General features: G+C 51.4%; 1 protein-coding gene across 1 annotated transcript; it reads left to right on the forward strand.

The window, feature by feature from the left end:
• Window positions 1-546: 546 nt before the first annotated feature.
• Window positions 547-15,564, forward strand: FOXRED2 (FAD dependent oxidoreductase domain containing 2). Its single transcript, XM_025461055.3, is given in 9 exon segments — window positions 547-1,125; window positions 3,044-3,295; window positions 3,465-3,478; window positions 3,481-3,727; window positions 4,853-5,019; window positions 7,142-7,307; window positions 8,559-8,800; window positions 10,164-10,334; window positions 13,503-15,564. Coding segments are annotated over 9 exon segments (2,052 nt in total). The 5' UTR covers window positions 547-577; the 3' UTR covers window positions 13,748-15,564.
• The last annotated feature ends 7,430 nt before the right edge of the window (window positions 15,565-22,994 follow it).

Genomic DNA, 22,994 nt, shown 5'->3' on the forward strand with positions numbered 1-22,994 from the left:
GCCTGCGGGGAGCGCCGCCTTAGTCCTCCGCGGGCTGCGTCCCGGCGGCTCGGTCCGCGCTCCGTGCGGCGAGGCGGGCGCTGCGGGCGAGGACAGCGCGCACGCGCGGAGAGCAGCCCCGGAGAGCGCGCGCGGCGGCAGGTGTGCCGGGCCGTCCCCGTCACGTGGTCAGCGGTCGGGCGCGCCGGCCACCTGCAGGGGGCGGTCCTGCGGGCCACACCTCCTTCGGGCTGGAGCCCCTCGAGAGTGAGCCGCGAGGACCCGGGAAGGGTGTTGGGCACCCCTCAAATTAGGGGGAGGACGGGGGAACACCTACCCTCGTGCCACCGTGGCGATGAGTAGGGGGGTGGCTCCCCTGGCAACCGAGGCCCCGGAGGCGATGGAGGCGTTCGGATTCCCTGGGGGGAGCCCCAGTTTCGAGCTTGAAAGGAAGGAGGCAGGCAGATGAGCTCGGAGGCCCCTGGGTCGTGGTCCCGGCTCGACCGCGCCTGGCGCTGAGCGCCCACGCCAGCCCCCCCCCCCCCCCGGCCTCGAGGGGCCACCCCGAGCGAGGCCTCACGTCCCGGGCTGCTGCAGGATGCGCCTCGCGGCCGCGGCCCGGCTGTGGGGCCCGCCGGGGCTGCTCCTGACCTTCGCCCTGCACCCGGCGCTGTGCCTGCGGCCGGGCCGGACCGCGGCTCCCCCGCACCGGGACTACTGCGTGCTGGGCGCCGGGCCCGCGGGGCTGCAGATGGCCTACTTCTTGCAGCGGGCCGGGAGGGACTACGCCGTGTTCGAGCGCGCCCCGCGGCCCGGCAGCTTCTTCGCGCGCTACCCGCGCCACCGCAGGCTCATCAGCATCAACAAGCGGCACACGGGCAAGTCCAACGCCGAGTTCAACCTGCGCCACGACTGGAACTCTCTGCTCAGCCACGACCCGCAGCTGCTCTTCAGACACTACTCCCGCGCCTACTTCCCCGACGCGGGCGACATGGTGCGCTACCTGGGCGACTTCGCAGACCGGCTGCGGCTGCGCGTGCTCTACAACACCACCATTGCCCACGTCACTCTGGACAAGGACCGGCAGGCCTGGAATGGCCATTACTTCATCCTGACCGACCAGACGGGCCAGGCACACCGGTGCAGGTAAGGAACCGGTCCCAGAGCCCACCTGCTGGCACCCCTTGATCAGCCGGTAGGTGTGGAAAAAATGAGAGAACAAGGCCATTTCTTGGGTTTGGGGGGGGTTTTAGAATTGTATTCAGTTTAGAGAGAGCACGGGCATGCTAGCGTGCAAGCGGGGGGAGGGCAGAGGAGAGAGACTCTCAAGCAGACTCTGGGCTGAGTGCAAGCCAGACTCCAGGCTCCATCTCATGACCCTGAGATCATGACCTGAGCCGAAATGAAGAGTCCACCGCCCAACCGACTGAGCCACCCAGGCGCTCCAAGGGAATGTCATTTCTGCTATTCTTTGCTCCCACTGAAATCCAGTGCTGAGAGGATTCAGCTCAGCCATCATTGCCCAAATGCGTCCTAAAGAAAATTGTGATCAAATGTGCTTGGAAAATACGACCCAGCTCCTCCTCCAGGATTTGTCAGCATTTAATAACACGTTCACTGTGACATCAGCATTGGGTGTTCCACATCATGTGGCTTATGTACGCACAAAGCCCTTTCTGAAGAGCATCTCCCAGACCTAGTGTTCCTCAAAAGACATTCTGGGAAAAATGTCCTGCAAGTGTTAGGTAGGCTCGGTGGGATTTCAGAATTGGGCTAGAGTGGGAGGCCCCACAGGCAGTGATGCCAGCATTCAGCTTTAGCTTGGTTTGGCTTGGGAGAAAGCTTAACGTTGTATAGACAATCCAAACTCAGAACCACACATTCTACTGCCCTGATTCAGGCCTCACAAGGACCCTGGGGAAAGGTCACTAATCCTCGTTTTACAGATGAACAGCTGAGACCCAGAGAAGTTGAGTCACTGATGCTATGTCACAGTAGTAGGTTAGTAAGCACTGGCGTTATCTGAGCTCCTGTGTTCCCAACCCCAAAGCCTCTGTTTTTTCTGTTACACACGACTGCCTCTCCCTTCCTAGCCATTAGTCAGGCACCTGGCTCCAAGCAGGTGCCCAGAGTTCATCTTCTCATGCCTTTCGTGGGAGGCCCAGCCTTGCTCCCAGCTCATGACAGCCGAGGGAAAGAAGGACTGTGCCGGCTTGGGACTTTCAAGCATTTTAGAGAGCCCAGCGACAACACAGGGGAGTCAGATCTGAGCTGGGTGGATGAGGGTCCAAAAAGAAGCACCCACGGGGGTTTCATATGTCTTCTACAGGCCACACAGTTCTGTTTTCAAAACCACTCGTAATCAGACCATTCTGCAGACAGCAGGGTCTAGCTCCCGGCTGCCCCCGCACAGGACTGTAATGCCCACTAGTTGAAGTGCAAGAGTCGGGAGTCAGGCTAATCCGCTTTCAGGTTCTGGCTCTGCTGTCGCAGGAGCTTTGGAGGCGGTGGGCCTGCAGGGCCTGTGTCTCCTCACCCATAAAGCAGGCCAAGTAACACCAACTCAGGGCTGCTTTAGGCAGCGAGATGATGCTCGAAACACCTGGTAGGGAGCCTGGGGCAGAATTTCTGCTCGGCAGTCCCCTGCATCAGCCCGGCCATCCGAAAAGGCAAAATGGACCACCAAGTTTCATTTTCCCCACTGACGGCGATACTTGGTCTCGCTGCTATGTTCAAAATTAGGTGAATTATTCGATTTGTCATGTGTCACCTTCTCCCCGGTCAGAGAGCTAGATTAGTTCTCGTGTTTGACATCATCCCACTAAGGCGTAAGGGAAACTGTCCCCTGGAGCAGGCTCAGTCAGGGGCAGGGGTGCAGTGTCTCAGGTGCTGTGGGGGAAGTCAGTCAACAGGTGAATGAATGGACCTTCCTCTGTGATTTTTTTTAGGAACCGGCAGTCTGGGTGAGGTGAGTGAGCCAGGCAGCAGGTCCAGGGAGTGATTTTCATGTCACAGTCTTACAGCTACGAAACTAAGCCGTCTTCCCTCTGTCTCCTCCCCACAGTGTGCTTCTGGTAGCCACTGGTTTGTGGGTCCCCAACCAGGTTGACTTTCCTGGCTCTGAACACGTGGAGGGTTATGAGTCTGTGTCCGTGGACCCCAGGGACTTCGAGGGTCAAAATGTGCTGATCCTGGGGCGTGGGAACTCTGCCTTTGAGACGGCAGAGAACATCTTGGGTGTCACCAACTTCATCCACATGCTGAGCCGCTCCCGGGTCCGGCTATCCTGGGCCACCCACTACGTTGGAGACCTCAGGTATGCCAGGGGCTGGATTCTCTCCTGCCAGCCCCCTCCAAAGCCATTCCTGACCCCACTGGCACAACCACCCCTTCTTCGGAGTCTCCCTGGTACCCTGTTCAGACTTCTCTCTCTCTCTTTCTCTTTCTCTTTCTCTCTCTCTCCTGGCATTTCCCTTGGGCCCCAGGGCCATCAACAATGGCTGCTGGACACCTACCAGCTGAAGTCCTTGGATGGGTTGCTTGAGTCCGACCTGACAGATCTGGCCGTCGTGAAGGACCATGAGGGCAAGTTCCGCATCACCCTGAAGTTCTTTCTGGAGGAAAGCAACCAGAGTGCCGACGCCATCACCCTCCCCCAGGATGACAACGACAACTTTGCCATGCGTGTGGCTTATGACCGGGTCATCCGCTGCCTGGGCTGGAAGTTCGACTTCTCCATTTTCAATAAGTGAGTTCAAACTGGGGTGGAGCTGAGATCACTTTGCAAACCCCTCCTAATACCTCCCTTGGGGTGGGGAGGGGAGAGTCCCCATCCAGCGGCCCACGGCAGGGCTTTCAGGACTCCACTGTCAGAGTCCCGCCCAGGACCTGAGCTCTCTGTCCTCACAAGGACAGGTGGCCCTGAGCCCCTCCGTCCTGGAGCAGCAGCAGGACCTGGACAGTGGACTTCATTTGCGTTGTGATCTTCCACCCGAGGGAGGGCAGAGTGAGCTCAGTCAGAATGAGGAAGTGAACTTGCCAAAAGACAGTGTAGCCTAGTGGCAAAGGGGATAGGCACTGGGGTCAGTCTAAGATTCTCGACTGACCATGTCTGCAGGCTCTGGGAAAGCTACTTAACCATGCTGTGCCCCCTTTGTCCATCACTAAAATGAGGATCATAGTTTCCCTTCCTACAGTTATCGTGAGGATTAACATAGGAAAGCAGTCAGCATGTATCATACACTTAATAAAACGGTTGCTGCCAACATCACTTATAATTGTTTTCAACTGCTTTGCTGTGGATATTGCTGCCACAGCCCCTTGGCAAGGCTTGGTATCAAAAAATCCATCCAGTGCCTCACTCTCCTCTGGCCAGGACACAGGCAGACAAGGAGAAACTGAGAGCCTGAGGCAAACCCATGTCCCAGCGGGTCACACAGGACCCGGTTGGAGCCCAGAGCCCAGCCTCACGTGTGGCTCGAATCCTAGTTCTGTCCCTGACGCACCACATCTTCAGCCTGAGCCTCAGCTATTCCATCTGTGAAACAGAGATCACCCTACCCAGCTACTATGGTCCCAGTGTTCTTTTGGTACAATAAGCAATATAAAGCACGTTTACTTAGCTCAGTGCTGAGTGTGTAAGTTAGTGATTTGTACACAGCAGTGATTTGTATTTTTTTTATTTTTATTTATTCATGAGAGACATAGAGGCAGAGACACAGGCAGAGGGAGAAGCAGACTTCCTGCGGAGAGCCAGATGCAGGACTCAATCCCAGGACCCTGGAATCACACCCTGAGCTAAAGGCAGACACTAACCACTGAGCCACCCAGGTGCCCCCAGCAGTTTTTATTAACCACCCTTTCCACCCTATAGGTCCCTCAGATTGTCCTCCAGTGGTGAGTTCAGCAAGAAGTACCCACTGGTCAAAGCTAGCTATGAATCCAAAGGAAGCCGGGGTCTCTTTGTCCTGGGCACCGCCAGCCACTCTGTGGATTACCGGAAATCTGCCGGGGGCTTCATCCATGGATTCCGATACACAGGTGAGCCTGACAGAGAGAAACATCCCCAGAGTTTGTAAACATACTCCTGATTTGCAGCAGTCTTAATGGGAGGGTTCGTTGGGTCGTCGATTGCCTTAAATTCCCCGTCTGGGACAGATGGCCACAGGTGTTCGTGGTCTGAGGCTAGATCTAGAAAAGTATCAGGTAAGGCGTGAAAGTAAGTACATCTGGGGGTGGCCAGTTACATGCTTCAGCCCTGTGCCAGTGAAGCACCAGGTATTGGCAAGAAGGCAGAGCTTGAGGAGTGCTCGTGGGGGTTACTCCCTAGCTGGTGGTCTGAGAGGCGAGGCTTCGTGACCTCTATAAGCCTCCCATGGACAGCCTGATGTCAGAGATGTAAATAAGATGAGCTCTCCACCCTTGAGGAGCTGTTGTACAAACTAAGGCAACAGCCAGGGACCCTGAAGCTACAAGACATCATGCACAGATTCTCTGGGTATCAACAAATTCCAATAAAAACTACAGTTGGATCACATGAGTCCTGAGGGTGTAAGTGTTCTGTGCTCCAGGCAGGCTGCAGGGTGGATGCTCTGATGCGTAGCGAGTGTTCCACGGGCCTATTAATTTTGTCACAAACACCACAAGGGTCCTGCGTCCTGCATCTTGGCTTTTCTGTATTTAATTTGAGGACTTCTATGAGCTTTGCCTTTTACTGTCCTTCCAGTTTGGCAGGGAAAAATAACCGTGTTTTGTTTCCAGACGGTATATTTTACGTCCCATGCATATTAGAGAAGGAAACCAGAGAGTGTTAGCTGTCTGTAAACCAAAATATTTGCAGATCACACCCAGCCCCACAACCCGAAGTGGAAGAGCCTGTCCCTTGAGCACAGAGAACCTAAGTAACTTCCCCAAAGTCACCCAGCCAGAGGACGGCACAAGGGTCATTTAAATCCACCGGTGGCTGATCTTTAAGCTCACAGCCGTCCACTGTGCTCCAGGCACATAGGAAACCGCCCCACGTGTCCAGCGAGCCACTGCTGTGTGGCCACTACTACCCGCGAGGACCCTGCAGCAGGAGGGCTGGTGTGGCTGTGCACATCCTGCTCAAACCTGAGAAACCGGTCCCGGGGGAGACCAGGAGCCTTCAGTAAGGCAGAGGAAAGCCAACAGAAGATAAAATATGGACAGCACGGACCATAACCGTGTGGAAGGACATGCCAGACGCCCAGCCTGTCTGTCCCCCTGCTATATCTCTGTCAGCCCACCCACCTCCATCTGACACGTATCCCCTTCGTCTCTCCTGACTGGTATTCCTGTGTCTTCAGGGTCTCTCTGGCTTCCATCCAGCTGCATGGTCCCCGCCAAGACCCCCTTTTAAAAAAATCTTATCTTTCCTCTGCTTAGGCCTTAAGCCTCTCTCAGCGGCTCCCCACCTCCCGCTTCCCCACCAGCTGTGTTGTGTTGTTCCTTGACCCCTGTGCAGAATTCAGCTTAGCTATTGTTTCCTCCAGAGCCAGATGTCTGGTGGGGCCGAACGGCTCTCCTGAGACCGTTGGCCTGCGGAGTCTCCCGTCATGTGCACTGTCTGTGTCCTTGCCTCTCTTGGACTAGGGCCTTGTGTTGATCGGCTTGGGAAGAGCAGGCCCGATTTCCAACTGTGTACGGCAGCACCAGACATGCAGCAGTACATGTCTCTGTCATTTCAGACAGCTGTCGCTCTTCTGGCCTTAGCCCAGTAGGATTTAGTGATGGTTTGGATATAGACGTGAAAGGGAGGGGGCACTGAAAGAGTCTCTAGCAGGAGAAACGGGAGCCATGGAAGGGGAGCAGGGTGAGAGGAAGGTGCAGGGTCCAGTGCTGGCAGACCTGGGAAGGCTTGTGCGGGGATTTCACAGGGCCCTGGAGTCTGCACTGGCCACGCCCATCCCTGCAGCTCCTGTCCAGGGCCGCCTTCACACTGGAAGCAAAGCCTGGACCCTGGCCCGTCCAGCCCTTGGTAGGAAGCCTGTGCTGACCTTGCTCCAAAGGCATCCTCTTGGAGCCATGCTTACAAGCGTGTCTTGAGCTCTAAGGAGGCAATGGGGACCGTGCATCCCTCCATGTGGTGGTGAAAGATCAAATCTCAAGTGCGGTGTGCTGTTCTTCCCTCCGGTCTTTTCAGTGCGTGCTGTTCACCGCCTGCTGGAGCACCGCCACCACCGCGTCCCCTGGCCTTCCACCGAGCACCCCATCTCACAACTGACCAACTCCATCGTCCGGCGCGTGAACGAGGCTTCTGGGCTCTACCAGATGTTTAGCGTGCTGGCCGACATCATCCTGTTGAAGGAGTGAGTAGCCCAGCCTCACCGTTCACCCTGTCCTAGCTCTTCTCTGCCTGCTCCACATGTGGAGTGGCCCCGGACTCCCCTCCTAAGGTGAAGCCTGTGGGGGGCAGGGGGGATCTGCTCTGCAGGAAAACATACCATGACATCAACGCCACGAGCTCTGCAGGCAGACGGACAGACCTGGGTGTGCATCTGAGCTCTGCCTTGTGACCTGGGGCAAGTCAGTCTGCTTCTCTGAGCCTTCCTCTCATCTGCAAAATGGGGATAATATCACCTCGCAGACAGGAGGAAAGGGAATTGGTAGAGCATTTGGCACCGAGCAGGTGAGCAGTAAACCACAATGATGCGTAGCACCAGGGTGGCCCAAAGGGACTCCCTCGGGCCAGGACCATGTTGGCTCCTTATCAGTTAAGTGATGGGTAGCAGATCACAGATGACCCCCGGCAGAGCTGGGAGGGAGAAGGGCTGCAGGTGAGGGCACTCAGAGGACAGGTGGCAGGTGAGAAGCGGGGGAGGGAGTCCCACAGTAAGAGGGGAGCAGCCTGACCCAGCACCTAGTGCAGGGACCGCAAGGAAGTCCCAGTGCGCAGCGCAGGACCTCCCGTCACCCTGACTCCTCCTGCCATACCCGACCTTCACGTTCAGGCTCTCCACAAACCCCGTAAGCTCTCCCTTCACGTTGTGTCACGAATCTGACCGCCTCTCCCCAGCCCCAGCATCTCACCTGAACTAACTGTCCTCCCACCTCTGCCCCACGGCCGGCTCAACACAGCGGCCTGGTGGGCCCCTAAGACACAAGTCACACACACTCGTCTCTATTCAGTACTCTCCAGGGGCCGGGGTTTCCCTTCTCGGGCCACGTGAATCCCAAAGTTCCTGCCGCTGCACACATGAGCCCTCCTCTACCTGCTTCTCCGCCAGACCACTCTGGCCATGCTGGCCGCCTTCCTGCCCCTCAGAGACACCAAGGCACTCACCCCCTCCCAGGGCTTTTCTGCGAGAGTTCTCTCAGCCTGGGTCCTCCTTCCCCCAGGTACATCTCGGGTTACTCAGAGTTTTCTGGAGTCTGTCCCAGGTGTAAGCCAGGGCTCGGCTGCTACAGTAATTGTAAAATGAGATGCGTGGGGATGACCAGAGCTTGTATGCTGTTGGATTGTACAGGAGACACACACACACATGCACGTGCACACAGGCCCCTCTCTCCTCTGCTGCAGCACTGAGGCTCTGGCCCTCCCACACTGCTCTTATCGCCAGGAACGCCACAGCCTTTGAGTACCTGGAGGAGTTTCCCATGCAGATGCTGGCGCAGCTGGAGACCATCACAGGAAGGAAGGCCCAGCACGGGCTCTTCGTCATCAACATGGAGTACGGCAGAAACTTCTCTGGGCCCGACAAGGACGTCTTCTTTTATGACCGGTCTGTGGGGCACACAGAAGACGCCTGGCAGTCTAACTTCCTCCATCCCGTCATCTACTACTACCGGCACCTCCCCACCGGTGAGCCAGGCCTCTGCTGTACCCCGAGCACGGGCTTTAGGACCAGGCACTGCTTGGACCCCACGGTCTATCACCTGCCATCACTAAGCCCTCACACAACTCTCCCAGCTGACAAAGGACACTGGGGGACACCACCCAGAAACCAAATGGGGCGGAAGGCCTAGGAATAAGACACGGTGTCCCCAGATTCTGGCGCATACCATGTGACTTGGGCAGGCTACACAGTGCTGTGACCTCCTCCAGGCGCCACATAGTAAGAGGAACACTGTCTTGCTATGTGTCGCCAAAGGAGGCTGGGCATGGAGGGGGAGGAAACCTGGAGACTGACTCCCAGAGGGAACAGGGATAGAAGCTGGGGGTGGTTAATAGGAGTATGCAGCCTAAATGCATATGAGCTGGGCAGTGTCCTCAGGATGTGCTTTCTCAGGTGTCCTCAGGCTGTGCTGTGTGGCCTTGGACCATTACTTAATCTCTCTGAGCCTCCACTTCCTCACTTGCAAAATGGAAATAACCATAGGATTGTGTGAGGATAAATGAGATGAAAAATGCAGAATGCAGGGCATCTAGGTGGCTCAGTCAGTGGGGCATGTGACTCTTATCTCAAGGTTGTGAGTTCAAGCCCCACAGGGAGTATAGAGCTTACTTTTAAAAAAAAAAAAGTGTTTTGTTTTTTTTTTAAAGAAGCACAGAACACAAGCCCAGTCCCTGGCCCAGAGTAGCTAGCAGCAGGTGAACCCCCCTACAGAACACATCCCCTGCTTCAGAAACTGAGGAGCTATCACTTGGAAGATGATGCTCTACAAACAGCCAGAGATAGTATCAGCTGGAAGAAGTGACAGAAACACAGGCTTAGTAGTCAAAGCTGTCCGACATGGAATGGGTTGCCTAAAGCCAAGTTTCCCGATACAAGGGTGGTCGAATCATGGCTTAGTGGCCGTGTGCCTGGGACACCACAGGAGTGAGGCCCCACCAGATCGGGAGCTGGACTAGGTGAGCTCTCAGACCCCTTCTGATGCAGGGCCTTTGAGTCTCCTCGTAGAAAGTACAGTTCTGAGACAGGCTCAGTGCACCTGAGTCCGCATGCATCTTAGAAAAACACTAAGTGCGAGTGATTACTCTTGGTTCTGCTTTCTGATACCACAAGGAACAAATGTAGCCTCTTCCTCATGCCGAGCTTATAGACACAAGAGATGACCCTTGAAGAGGCTGGCCACTGCCCGCAGGGAGTGTGTCAGGAGAGCCGAGCACAAGGGGGCAAGGGAAGTGCCTGGAATGTGTGGGGATCCCATGGTCAGCTCCAGGATGGGAAGCCCAGCCTCGGGGCTCTGACACTCTGACACGGCTCCCCATCTCCTCCCCACAGAGCAGGAGGTGAGGTTCCGCCCTGCTGACTGGGCCCTGCCTCGGCCCACGGCCATCCACCACATTGTGGAAGATTTCCTGACCGACTGGACCGCCCCAGTGGGGCACATCCTACCTCTGAGGCGCTTCCTGGAGAACTGTCTGGACACTGATTTGCGAAGCTTCTATGCAGGTAACCTAAGTTCCTAGAAGGGCCAAGGAACTGTGCAGGGGGATTGATAAAAGACCAAATAGACCAATGCCCTGTGGAGTTTCAGGATTCATATCTAGAAACCCAAAACCAAGAATTCTGTTATCCACAAGGTAGATCAGATGTTCACAGAAACCCTTCCTGGTGCCGCACACTTGAAGTTGCTGAATAGGATGTCATTTTCAAAGAATTGGCAGGAGAAAAGGGGAACTCTTAGGAAAAGTATAAAGCTACCACTAGATGTGGCATATCTGCCAAAAATCAGTAGCCTAGAGTCTGGGTAACTGACCAGCACTTGGGGGTGAGAAGGTGAGGCTGGAACAGGATAGGAGGTCTGTTTAGAGACCTTCTCTTAAGCTTGGATCTCAGTGGATCAGCTAGAAAACACAAAACACTCTCAAGAGGAAGATGGTGGAGACTCATCCTTTTGGCCCTGGGTAGATAAAGGGAAAATCTCCCCTGAGAATTTTTTTTTTAAGATTTTATTTATTCATGAGAGACCAGCAGAGACATAGGCAGAGGGAGAAGCAGGCTCCCTGCAGAGAACCTGATGTGTGGGACTCAATCCCAGGACCCCGGGATCATGACCTGAGCCAAAGGCAGACACTCAACCAGTGAGCCACCCAGGTATCCCTCCCCTGAGAATTTCTAACTGCCTCACTCATGTGAGTTTGGGGCCAAACCTCATACTATCATCATGGTGCAAAAACCAAAGAAGTAAATGCAAGTCTTCTGTGAAGAAACCAACTTTAAAACTGAAGAAATACATATGTACATACATACAAAACAGGGGTCAAAAAATTCCCATAGATAAAGTTCCAAGTAAGTTGAACCAATACCACCCCCACCCCCCAAGGAAAAAGCACATAACACATAAGGATACAAATTGCCATGAGGGAGGGTCAGTAGAAACAACAAACTTCTCTATTAAACCAAAAAGACTACAGGAATTGGAATAGTAACAAACAGGATACAAAGTCTAAAATATGTAAAGAAATGAAAAAAGTTATCAGAAACATGGAAGGGGCAGCATTCAGAAAGATCCAAATAAAACTTCTGGAAAATGAAAAAAAAATGTAATAACTCAGCCTAGGGGCGCTGGGGTAGCTCAGTCAATTAAACGTCCAACTCGTGATTTCAGCTCAGGTCGTGATCTTGGGGTCCTTGGGATCAAGCCCCATTGGGGCCCCACACTCAGCAGGGAGTCTGTTTGGGATTCTCCCTCTCCTTCTGCCCCTTTCCCCTGCTCACATGCTCACTCGCTCTCTCTCTCTCTCTCTCAAATAAATAAATCTTTAAAAAGGCAGAGGGGATAAATAAATAAATGCGGACGGGGAACTTCAAAGATAAAGTAGCACATTAGACAGAGATGGAGAGAGAATTGGTGAACTGGAAAGTAGCTGACAGAGAAATCTGATGATCCAGAGGGAGAACCAACTTAAACAAGCCAAATTTTTGCCTTTTATTTTTTTTTAACACCCTGAATGCCTAGGTTACCTACTCTTCTCTATCATACAACACTAGCTGTGTATCAGGCACTACTCAAATCAGACCAGCTCACAGATGGTCAGTCTCTGGCCTGCAGGTCAGAGAGCAAGTGTCTTTGTTTCAGATCCAATCAACTTTGAAATAAAAAAATGTGTACATGAAGAGAGATGGCATAAAACAGTAGTGCAGGCCCATAGTCTAAATAAACCTAGAGGTGATTCATAGCACAGGGCTAAGCAGCTCTGAAGTGCTGGCTTTCTGCAGACTGTCAGCTGTGACCACACGCTCACCCAGGATGGTACATGACGCAGCTCTAGAGATCTCCATACAAAACCTTCCCCTGTAAACAAACAAAAAAACCTCTGCCTGTTTCTCAAGGTGTCAGGAGCACACAAAGCAGTGCTGGTCAGGGGCGTATCCTGCCCTGGGTTCTGGCTGCATCATCCAGACCCTTGAGCCTCCTGGCTCCCGCTCCCTAGGTATTGCTCAACACTACAAACCTCTGAGCATCACCGTGTCCAGCTTGGAAGAATTCTCCCGACTTGGAGCCAGCTGGCAGAGAGTGGGCTTTTCTCTGCCCACTTAGCTGACATGCAGCAGCTAGCTCTGGCCCTGGATTCTGCAGGGCTCCTCTGCCCCCGGCCCCTGCAAAAGGGGCAGCATAGGTCATCAGAAGGTGGTACTTGCCCTCCCATCTTCCCCCTGCATCTGCAGTCCTCCCTGCTCAGAGAGGACTGGCCTTGCCTGTTCTGCCGGGGGCCGTCGGTGCCAGAGGTCAGAAAGTCGGAAGTACCATTTGTGTGGCTTTCTGCAGCCTGTTCACCCATGTGAGCCTCACAACATCCTTTGTAAGGTGCCCATTTCTTTTGAGAGAAACGACTCAGAATAATTTTTGGACGTTCGCTCCTTCCTATCCTGTCTCTAAATCCCCAAGAAGACTGTTTCATCTTTTCTGTTGTTGAAGTGAAAAGTTATATAAGCACTCAGCTAAAAGACTGTTTCTCACTTCCACCCTCAGTCCCAGAAGGAACTACTTCTAGCTTCTCTGGTGGTTTCTTCATGTGTCTGAATGATAAACATCCACAGCTGTTTCCCAGTAGAGCTGCCTGGACCCCTGCACCAGCTTCCCACCGTGGCACAGACCGGGGCTCACACGTTTTCTCTTTCCATGACCCACCGTGCTCACAACAACACTTTACACGCAGTATTTGCAACCCAGAGATCGCTGAGGGAATAATTCCTTGCAGGCAGCTCTGAGCTCAGAATACCACTGAGCCCCAAGCTCCCAGCCCAGCCAGGCCAGCTTCCAGAAGGAGAGGCTGAGGGTTTGCTCCTGAGTGGCTGAGCTCCCAGCCGGTGCCGGTTTCCTGCAGAGCAGCCTGTTGGGCCCTGATCTCTGGGAGCTGAGTCATTTCTGTGATTTGCTTTCCATTTGGAGCCTCGTCCTTCCAGAATGTCAGGGCAGCCTCCTATTCTTGGGACTTCGGGGAGGGTCAGGATCCGTGGCTGATCAGGTCAGAGATGAGATCTACAGAAGTCAGCTCCCCAGCTTAAGGGGTGGAGGGCACTGGGTGAGGCCCCGGGGCACCAGCACCCACACATCCTGCACCTCTCCCCATACCTCTTTATCTTACCCTCTCATCTCCTTTTGCTTTTGTGTAGAATCCTGCTTCCTGTTTGCCCTAACACACCAGAAGCTGCCACCCTTCTGCCAGCAAGGGTACCTGAGAATGCAGGGGCTCATGGGTACCGAGAGCCTCCGGCGGCACGGAATAGAGAGCGGGCTCCTGCGGGACTATGCCACCGTGGGCAGGCCCCGGGAGGATGGGGGCCAGCGGCCAGTGGGTAGCTCCCCAGCCCCAGGGCTTCCGGTCCAGCCCCTCGACGGCAACAAGGAGGAGCTCTGACAGCCATGCTACTCCCACCCAGGCCCACAGCCAGCCCCTCTGTCCCACCGACACATGGTTGCCAAAGACCATTCAGGTCTTCACAATCACCAGACCACACGGAGAGCGTGTCGAGGTGGAGGGGTGGCCGTGCAGCGGTCTCCCCTCTGGTCCGGTCCTTCAGTGCGTAGGAGGCGGGGTCCAGGGGGGTCCAGGGAAGGGCATCACCTGCCAGGTAGATCCGCCTTCCACAAGCCAGGCTTATCTGCAAGTAAACTGCCACTGAGCACCCGGCTCTCACCCTGGCTCGGTTCTCTCCCCATCATGTGCCCAGCAGTCCCATTTCCTTCTGGTCCACTCTTCAGATGAACCGGGATCCGCCTGCCCGTGGGCCATGGCACAGGTGGAGCTGTCCTCATCTTCATAAGGGTTTGTGGCAGGCACTTCAAACAGAAGTTCTAATACCCTCCACCACCTGGGGTGGGTGGGACTGTCACCCCTGATGAAGACAGCTCAGAGAAGTTAGGCGACTCCAGGGGTCCGGCCAGGCATCCCTAGCCCCATCCCACAGCCCCGAGGCCTGTGCCACTCTGCTCACCTGACCAGTCTGCCTTTCCCCGCCCCCACCCGTTTCCAGAAGCCATGAAGGTGGGGGCAGCCCTGCTTATCATCACAGGCCTGGCTGCTGTCACCAGACAGAAATAGGACGGCTCCCGCAAGGCCACCTTATCTAAGGTTTCTGCCTCAGCAGCAGCACCGAGGGGCTCCCGCCCCACAACTGCACTCCCTGGCTTCAATCTTCAACATCTGCGTGTTCTCTCTCCTACTGGGCACCTTGCCCTGCCCCTGCCCTCCGGCTTCCTGCACAACGCCGTGCCCCTGGTCTGCCCAAGCAAGTTTTTAAGACTGTCACCATGCCGTCCTTCAGTGAGGATCTTTTCCAAGGTGGTTCGCTGGCTGTTTGTACAGAGCCCGGCTCAGTGTGGGCAAGCAGGCGTTTCTAACTGCATTTCCTGGTTACTCCAGCCCTTCTCGCTCTCTCCCTTGCCAGGACTCTGCTGCCTTCCTACACACTCCCATCAGGCACTCTTGACCCATTTAGGAGTAGGCTGCGGAAAGCATTTGTACATGAAATAACTGATGATCACTTTCTCACCGGTTCTACGGGGCCCTGTATCCACTCAGAATTCAAGGGATGCAGCTCTCTGGATCCACGTTTCTGGAAACGTCCTCTTCCTCCTGGCCTCAACCACTGGGCCCCACGACCTATGTGCAAACACCTCTCCCTCCAGCCGCGTGCAGTTGTAGCAGTGACACTCGACAGCCTGAGCCTGTCCAGAGGTGCTTACCCTGTAACAGTACTTGGCATAGTTTCCCCAGGGCCGAAACATGTAAAGATGTCTCCCTAAATCCAGAAAGCTGGATTCACCATATGCATAAAGATGATACATAAACCAGATTCGGGCCCCTTCAGCACCCCCCCCTTCCTTTCCCAAGACCTTTTTCAAAACAAATCTCTTCACTAGGACTGTTCCCATAATGTCAAGCCCTGTGCTACGCACATCACACCTCCCAGCCACTGAAGGCAGCTAAGCGCCCTGTGCCCATCAAGTTGGAGGTCCTGCAACAAATAATTCACGAATGCCCAACTATGTGACATCTGCTGCTTCTCCCATCATCTGCCATGTGGTTAATTGTACCAACATTTCAGCCAGCCTTCTTTGTGTTTCCTTAGACATGGTTCCATGGTTCAGCTGATCAGAGATGCCTTCCCTGGTTCTCCTTGTACAACCAGGCAGCAATTTGGAAAAGAAAATAAACCTCGTTTTGCATCCCTATTTCATACCGCACTTCAAAATTAATTCCAGAGCAGTTTTTAAAAGCCATTTAGAAACTGGAAGTGACAGGGTGTTATAATAAAGGACTGTCCAACTTCAGAAGCAATGGGATAATTCACCAAAGGAGAAGGCTTAACGGTTCCAGCCCGTACTTAATTTTTTTACATTTTTATTTAAATTCCAGTTAACATACAGTGCAGTATTAGTTTCAGGTGAAATATCTTTCTTTTTAAGTACTCTTTACACCCAATGTGGGCCTCGAACTCCCAACCACAAGATCAAGTGTCATGCTCTCCACTGACCAAGCCAGGCAGGTGCCCTTGCACCACCCCCTATACTTAAGTGATGTGACTAATGTGACCATTTAAAGAAAAAGATAAAAATTAAAAGGCAAATAGCATGGGTAAAAATAGTGACAGTATAATAACACATAAAAATAAATAATAAATATCTTTAATACATAACTGAATGGGGTTAGTGAGAAAAAAAAAAGAATGAACAAATTATGGGACAGTCACCTAAGAAAATACAACACAGCTCTCAAAAACTCAGAGATGGTGAAAGATCATGCCACAAAGCTACATGTGTGACAAAGTCAAGTGAAAAGCAAGCTATGAGATTATAGTTGTGAGCTACTTATTATTATAAAACTAGAAAGCCACAGGCGGGGGAGACTCTGGAAAAGACCTACCAGAAAATGTCAACAGTAGTTGTATTAGATTTATGGAGGCATTTTTCTTTCCTTTTTCTTCTTTTGTCAAAATTTGTGGTTACACTCTATAGTGAAATAAATATTTATTTTTTTTTAAATCATCTCCTTTTGGGATTTTAAATTGCTAGGGGCAAGAGGAGCAGGGAGCTCCAAGAAATAATGCTTTGCTCCAGTCCTGGTCATGCCCATGGTTTTGTCCTCCCAGGCTGGGAAGACGCACCCAGTGTTGAGGGGGAAGATATACGCCCTCTAGAGAAGGGAATTTTTTTATAAAGATTTTATTTATTCATGAGAGACACAGAGACATAGCAGAGGGAGAAGCAGGCTCCCCATGGGGAGCCCAATGCGGGACTCGATCCCAGGACCCCGGGATCACAACCTGAGCCAGAGGCAGATACTCAACCACTGAGCCACCCAGGTGTCCCCCCAAAATTAGGTCATAAAAAAACTAGCATTCACCCACCAAGAGACTGTCTCCCCCCTCCCTCCCCCCCGCCCCATCACTTGCTTGGGTCATGTTGCAAAGGCATCCAGGCATCCAGGTATGGTTAGGTCCATGTGGCAAAGAGCTAAGGCCTGCCAAGAGCCGTGTGCATAAGCCTAGAAACAGATCCTACTCCCACCCAGCCTGTAGATGACCAGAGTGCTGGCCACCACCTTGAACACAGCCTCATGAGAGACCCCGAGCCAGGACCACCCAGCTCAGCCTCTCCTTGATTCCTGCCACACAGAACTTTGAAATAATGTGTGTTGTTTTAAGCTGCTAAGTTTTGGGGTGCAGAGTAGGGGGTGTTGTTTCATTACACAGCAATAGACAACTAATATATGCACTGAAGAGCCACCTGCATTAATTTGTCACCACAACCCTAAAAGATAGATAATCCTATCCCCTATTCCTATCCTATTCCCCATTCTTATGCTGAGCACAATTACACAGCAGGTCAGTGGCCAGGTGCTTCCAGAATCCACTTCCTTCCAGCCATTATCTAAATATTAAATCATTAAAGCAGCCATGTCACCTATGAGTTTCCTTCTCTTGAACACTGGCTAAGGGACTAAGCAATTCTCAAACCTAAGAAACAGTAAATAAAGTGTGTGTGGTCCCACAGGGTGGCAGGGAAGTGTTGAAATGCTGATTACGCCAAAAGTTACCCTCAAAGAGTGTTCATCCACAACGTCAACCAGATCTCCTGTGATTCAGGTGGGGCAGGGTGACTCAGATGGGACGAGGAAAGCTCTGGAGTCTGAAGCAACCACCTCCTCCAGGCTCCAGCCTCATTTAGGATCCTCAGTTCTCTGACCAATTACAATATCATCCCCCAAAAGCTAAATTGGATTCTTCCCTAGAAAAGAAACTGTAGGCTGCATCATTTCCCTGCAGATGCTAATTTTTTTAATACAGTAAAAATGCTGACTGGGGAAAGGTTTTTGTCAGGCTGCAGGCTTTAAAGAAGCATTTAATTCAATCTGGCATCCAGACGGAATGTAAATCTGCCACCAAGTGAAGCTGATGGGCAAATATACGAGAGGCTTAGCCCAAGTATTTAATCCAAGTACATCATGCGACGAATCCATCAATCCTGAAATAAAAAATAGCAGATGTATTTAAGCACGGAAAAAAAAGACCAGCAGAATATCCTGTCTCGCTCCTTTCTCAATTCTGCAGAAGTAAAACCGATTTGCCGGCACTTCTGGAGAAAGCCCCAAGTTTCCTGCTCATTGCAAAATGTTTCAAAAGTCTGTCACCTGTTTGTTTGGGTTTTTTTTTATTCTTTTTGAGATATTACTGTCTCAGCCCAATCTCTCAAGTCATTCCAAATCATTGTAAATCAATTAGATGCAGAAAAGTCTCACCCCCAGAAAAAAAAAGACAATGCAACAATCTATCATAAAATGTTCACAGTGTATTATAATCCGTCATTGTAGTTTAGAAATAAAGCAACTACGAAAATGTATGCGATGAGCCCCCTTAACACCAGCTATGTCTAAATTTATTTTTTTAAACTTTATTTATTTGTGAGAGACACAGAGAGAGAGACAGAGACACAGGCCAAGGGAGAAGCAGGCTCCTCCCAGGAAGCCTGATGCGGAACTCAATCCCAGGACCACAGGATCATAACCTGAGCCAAAGGCAGAGACTCAACCACTGAGCCACCCAGGTGCCCCTATGTTTAAGTTTTGGGGTTTTTTTTTAAGATTTTATTTATTTATTCATGAGAGACACAGAGAGAGAGGCAGAGACACATGCAGAGGGAGAAGCAGGCTCCATGCAGGGAGCCTGATGTGGGACTTGATCCTGGGTTTCCAGGATCATGCCCTGTGCCAAAGGCAGGCGCTAAACTGTTGAGCCACCCAGGGATCCCCCTGTTTAAGTTTTAAATAAGTCTACCAGGAAAAGAAGAAGAGTCCAGAAGCCTGCACTATGAAGCACTGTGGTACATTAAAGATGGTAAAAAATGTTGACAATTCCTGTCAAGATGTGAGATCTATGTCCCCTCCTCTTGAACTAAGGTGTCTCCTGGGACTATGCCGCACCAGCCTCTGGGCACAGGCCCTAGAAGACTGGCAGCTTCCACTACTTCTCTGGGAACCCAGCCACCACACTGAGAAAGGCCCATGTAGAGAGGAAGTGAGGCACCTGGCTGAGCTTCCAGCTAATAGCCCAGACCAACTTGTAGCCACGTGGATGTGCTATCTTGGAAAGAGCTCCGCCAGTCCCAGCTGAGTCCCCATGTGGAGCAGAGATGAGCTATCCCTGCCACGCCACGCCCACATTTCATATTTGTAAGGAAAATGATTATTGTCCTAAGCCACTAAGTTTTGGGGTGGCTTGTTACACAGCAGCAGATAACACGGACAGACACCATGGAGAGGCTAGAAGGTGGCTGCAGTGAAGGTACACCTGTAAAAGCAGGTCCACTATCTGCATTAGCATTGTTTCTTGTTTCTGTTTTTGCTTTTTTAGAGAGGGTAGGAGCAGAGGGAGAGGTAGAATTTTAAACAGGCTCCACACCCAGCACAAAAATCATGACCTGAGCCGAAATCAAGAGTCCGACATTTAACTGACTGAGCCACTCTGGTGCCCCTGTGCTGACAATTGCTAATAAGTGTATCACAAAGGTAATTGCAAAGCACACTCGTGGAAAAACTCTTGGTAAAATATAGCTGTGGTATTGCGCCATTTAGTGTACATACACTGAGGGATCAGTTATAAAGAAAAGTGAGGGGTGCCTGACTGGCTCAGTCGGAAAAGCGAGTGACTGTTGATCTCGGGGTTGAGTTTAAGCCCCACGTTGTATGTAGAGAGTACTTCAACTGATCCATCAATCAATCAATCAATCAATACTTTCTAAAAATTTATTTAAGGAAAAAAAGAAAAATGAAGGAAAGAGAAGCATGAGCAAGTTAAAAGAAGAGAGCGCACGGAGACTCAGCAGCTGTTAGGAAGTTGCCTGAAATAAAGTAGAAAACTCTGGAGTCTGATGTCCACCTTTGCCTCAGGACAACCACAAGTAGCCTGCCGAGTCCTGTGTGCATGTCAACAAGACAAACCAGTATTTCACTGAGCTCAAACACTCCGCCCTTGAAAGGGATTTTCACCTCAACTGGCCCAACACAACTGGTTTTGATCAAGGGACCATCCTCCAGCCTCAAAGACTCCCCAACTTTGTCAGACACAAACAGATCAAGGAGTCATATGGCAAATGGAAGGATTGTTATTGGACCTGAAGCAAAAGCTCCTTAGTACAAGTATGTTTGTGATCTGCACGCCTTCCCCGGGAGAACCCACTCGGCATCCACCCAGTGCTCTGGGACCACCCACCCTGGGGTAGACCCCATCATGCAGACTGGCCAATCAGAGAATGAGCCACGGCTGGACAAGAGAGCCACACAGGGCCAATCAGAGCCTTGCCTGGGACTTGACGCCGGGACACTGAGAGGGAGAGTTACTTTCCTGTTCTCAGACTGTGCACCCAGAGTCAGACTTCTTGTGACTGGTGATGACCATCTTTCCCACCACATAGAGAATGAAACCAACATGCTGAGAAAACCAAAACATGTGAAGAAAAGCCCTCGGAGCCCTGCAGCTCCTGTTATTGGGGCTCTGATCCTCCTGTGCCCAAGCCAGCTGGCTGCATCCTGAGCATGCCAGTTGTACAAGCTAACAAGACCCTTTCCATGAGCAGGTTTGAGTTGCTTCTCAAAGGAGTCACCAAATGATCTCTGTCTTGTCTTGAGAAGAATTCAAGGACAAACACTCAGCGCAGCGGACCAGCAACACAAGCAGAAAAGTTCATTACAGGGAAAGCACACTAGTGAGATGTGTGCGTGGGCAGGTTCAAGACAAAGAGAGCTGAGTTCCCCGGGTTTGGGTTTCTTTTAGCCGCACTTGTGAACTAAGGGGGCAGGATATTCATCACTTAGAGCAGGGAAGCAGGGGTTCATGCTTTTTCTTCGTAATATGGTCAGAGGTTTCCTGTCCAGGCATCCACCATTGTGGGCCTGCCTGGTTTGATCTGGCTTCTTGGGCAGGGCTGCCAGGAACGGGATGCTCCAATGGTCGGCCAGCACTTCCTCATTGTTGGCTACCAGGCATCCTGTTAGAACCTAACTCACTGCCTGCTCAAACACTGACAGTTGCTGCATTAGAGTCCCAACTACCACAAGCTTCAAAGAGGGCCATCCTTGGGGGCCGGGTTACAGGACTCCCATTCACGCACCAAAAACTAAAGCCACTTCTCACTTCATTCTTTTTCTCTCTGTCTTTCAACAAACATTGGCTGTGTTCTGGCACAGGACTAGGTCCTACATCAATGAATGACGGAGCTTCCATTCATAACAGATTAAAAGTGATAGTAAATTGTGCTGCGCATCAGGGGCTAAAATGGAGAATAAAAGAATCAGAATACCTTTCATCACAGAGCTTATAGTCCAACAGAGAAGACAGATGTTAAACAAGAAGTCCTCAGGATAAAGAAAGAGGGGTGCTGAGGGATTACATAAATGCCATGCCCTGACTACTCCCCTTTATTCCCACTTGCGATATTGTGGCTTACCATAAGAAATATATATTTGGTCTTCATCTCCATTCCCAGCACAGAGTTCCTAACTTTGGAATTTCCTAAGTGATAAGAGCAATAAAAGTGTCTTTTGCCATTTCTAACAAACCCTTTTGAGACCTGCAGGAATTTATGTTAATGGGGGGACTTTTGGAAAGTCCCTAAGGATGGGATGGGGGAGGGAAAGGACACCAAGCACATGAGTCGAGGACTGGAACTTTCAGCCCCAACCCCTGACCTCCAGGGAAGGAGAGCTGGAGTTTGAGTTCAACAGCCAGTGATTTATCATCAATCATATCTTTGTACTGAAAATTCTATCAAGGAGATCCCTGGGTGGCTCAGTGGTTTAGCGCCTGCCTTTCGTCTAGGGCGTGATCCTGGAGTCTCGGGATCGAGTCCCACATCAGGCTCCCTGCATGGAGCCTGCTTCTCCCTCTGCCTGTGTCTCTGCCTCTCTCTGTGTGTCTCCCATGAATAAATAAATAAAATCTTAAAAAAAAAAAAAAAAGATTGCCTTTAAAAAAAAAAAAAAGAAAAGAAAGTTCTATCAAAACTCTTGAACAGGGACACCTGGGTGGCTCAGTCAGTTAAGCATCTTCCTCCACCTCAGGTGATAGTCCTGGGGGTCCTGGAATGGAGCCCCCACCTCACATCGGGCTCCTTGCTCAGCAGAGAGTCTGCTTCTCCCTCTCCTACTGCCCCCCCCACACACCACCCCACCGGTTGCATTCTCTATCTCAAATAAATAAATAAAATCTTAAATTAAAAACACACACACACACACCTCTTGAACAAAGAGATGCAATGAGTTTCCTGGTTGGTGAACACATGGAGAGATATGGGAAGAGTGGCAATCCAGAGAGCATGGAAACTCTGTGCCTTTTCCCATATACCTCGCCCTATGTCCCTCTTCATCTAGTCGTTCATCTGTATCCTTTACAAAATCCTTTATAATGAACTGGTAAATGTAAGGAAATGTTTCCCTGAGTTGAGTGAGCTACTCTAGCAAATTAACTGAAACCAAGGATGGGAGTTATGGGAACTTCCAATTTATAGCCAGTTGTCAGAAGGACAGGTGATAACCTGGACTTGTGATTGGCGTCTGAAGGGGTGGGGGCTGGGATTATAGGACTAAGTCATTCACCTGTGGGGTCCCACACTACCTTCAGGTAGATAATGTCAGATTTAATTGTTTGAAGTTGGAAAAAAACACATGAGGCCACCCATGTTATTGCAGTTCTTGGACTGTAAAATATGCCTTTTTCACACTAGATTCAACTCTCAAACTAGGAATGGGTATTACAATCATGGCCAATGAGGTGGCAATGATGATGTAGTTGTTATTGCTAGAGGAAGACTGAACAGCCTCAGCCCTCATTCAATTAATGTATTTGGTCAATACACCACTTAGGGTCTATTTAATGCTAGAACACAAATTCTGGTTATTGCTAAAAACCTGCTATTGACACTTTGGTAAGATGAAGAAAATGCTAACATCAAAACTTTTAGAAGTAATATCAATAACTGGGGAAAACTCTGGAGTCAATAGTGGAACACTCAAGAGAACTATTATATCACCAACCTTCTTTTTGGCACAGAGGATGGTATTTTTTAGGAGAAAATATGGATATTGATGTCAATGAATCAAGAATTATTCA

Source organism: Canis lupus, chromosome 10, assembly GCF_003254725.2.
Source record: "Canis lupus dingo isolate Sandy chromosome 10, ASM325472v2, whole genome shotgun sequence".
Taxonomy (NCBI): domain Eukaryota; kingdom Metazoa; phylum Chordata; class Mammalia; order Carnivora; family Canidae; genus Canis; species Canis lupus.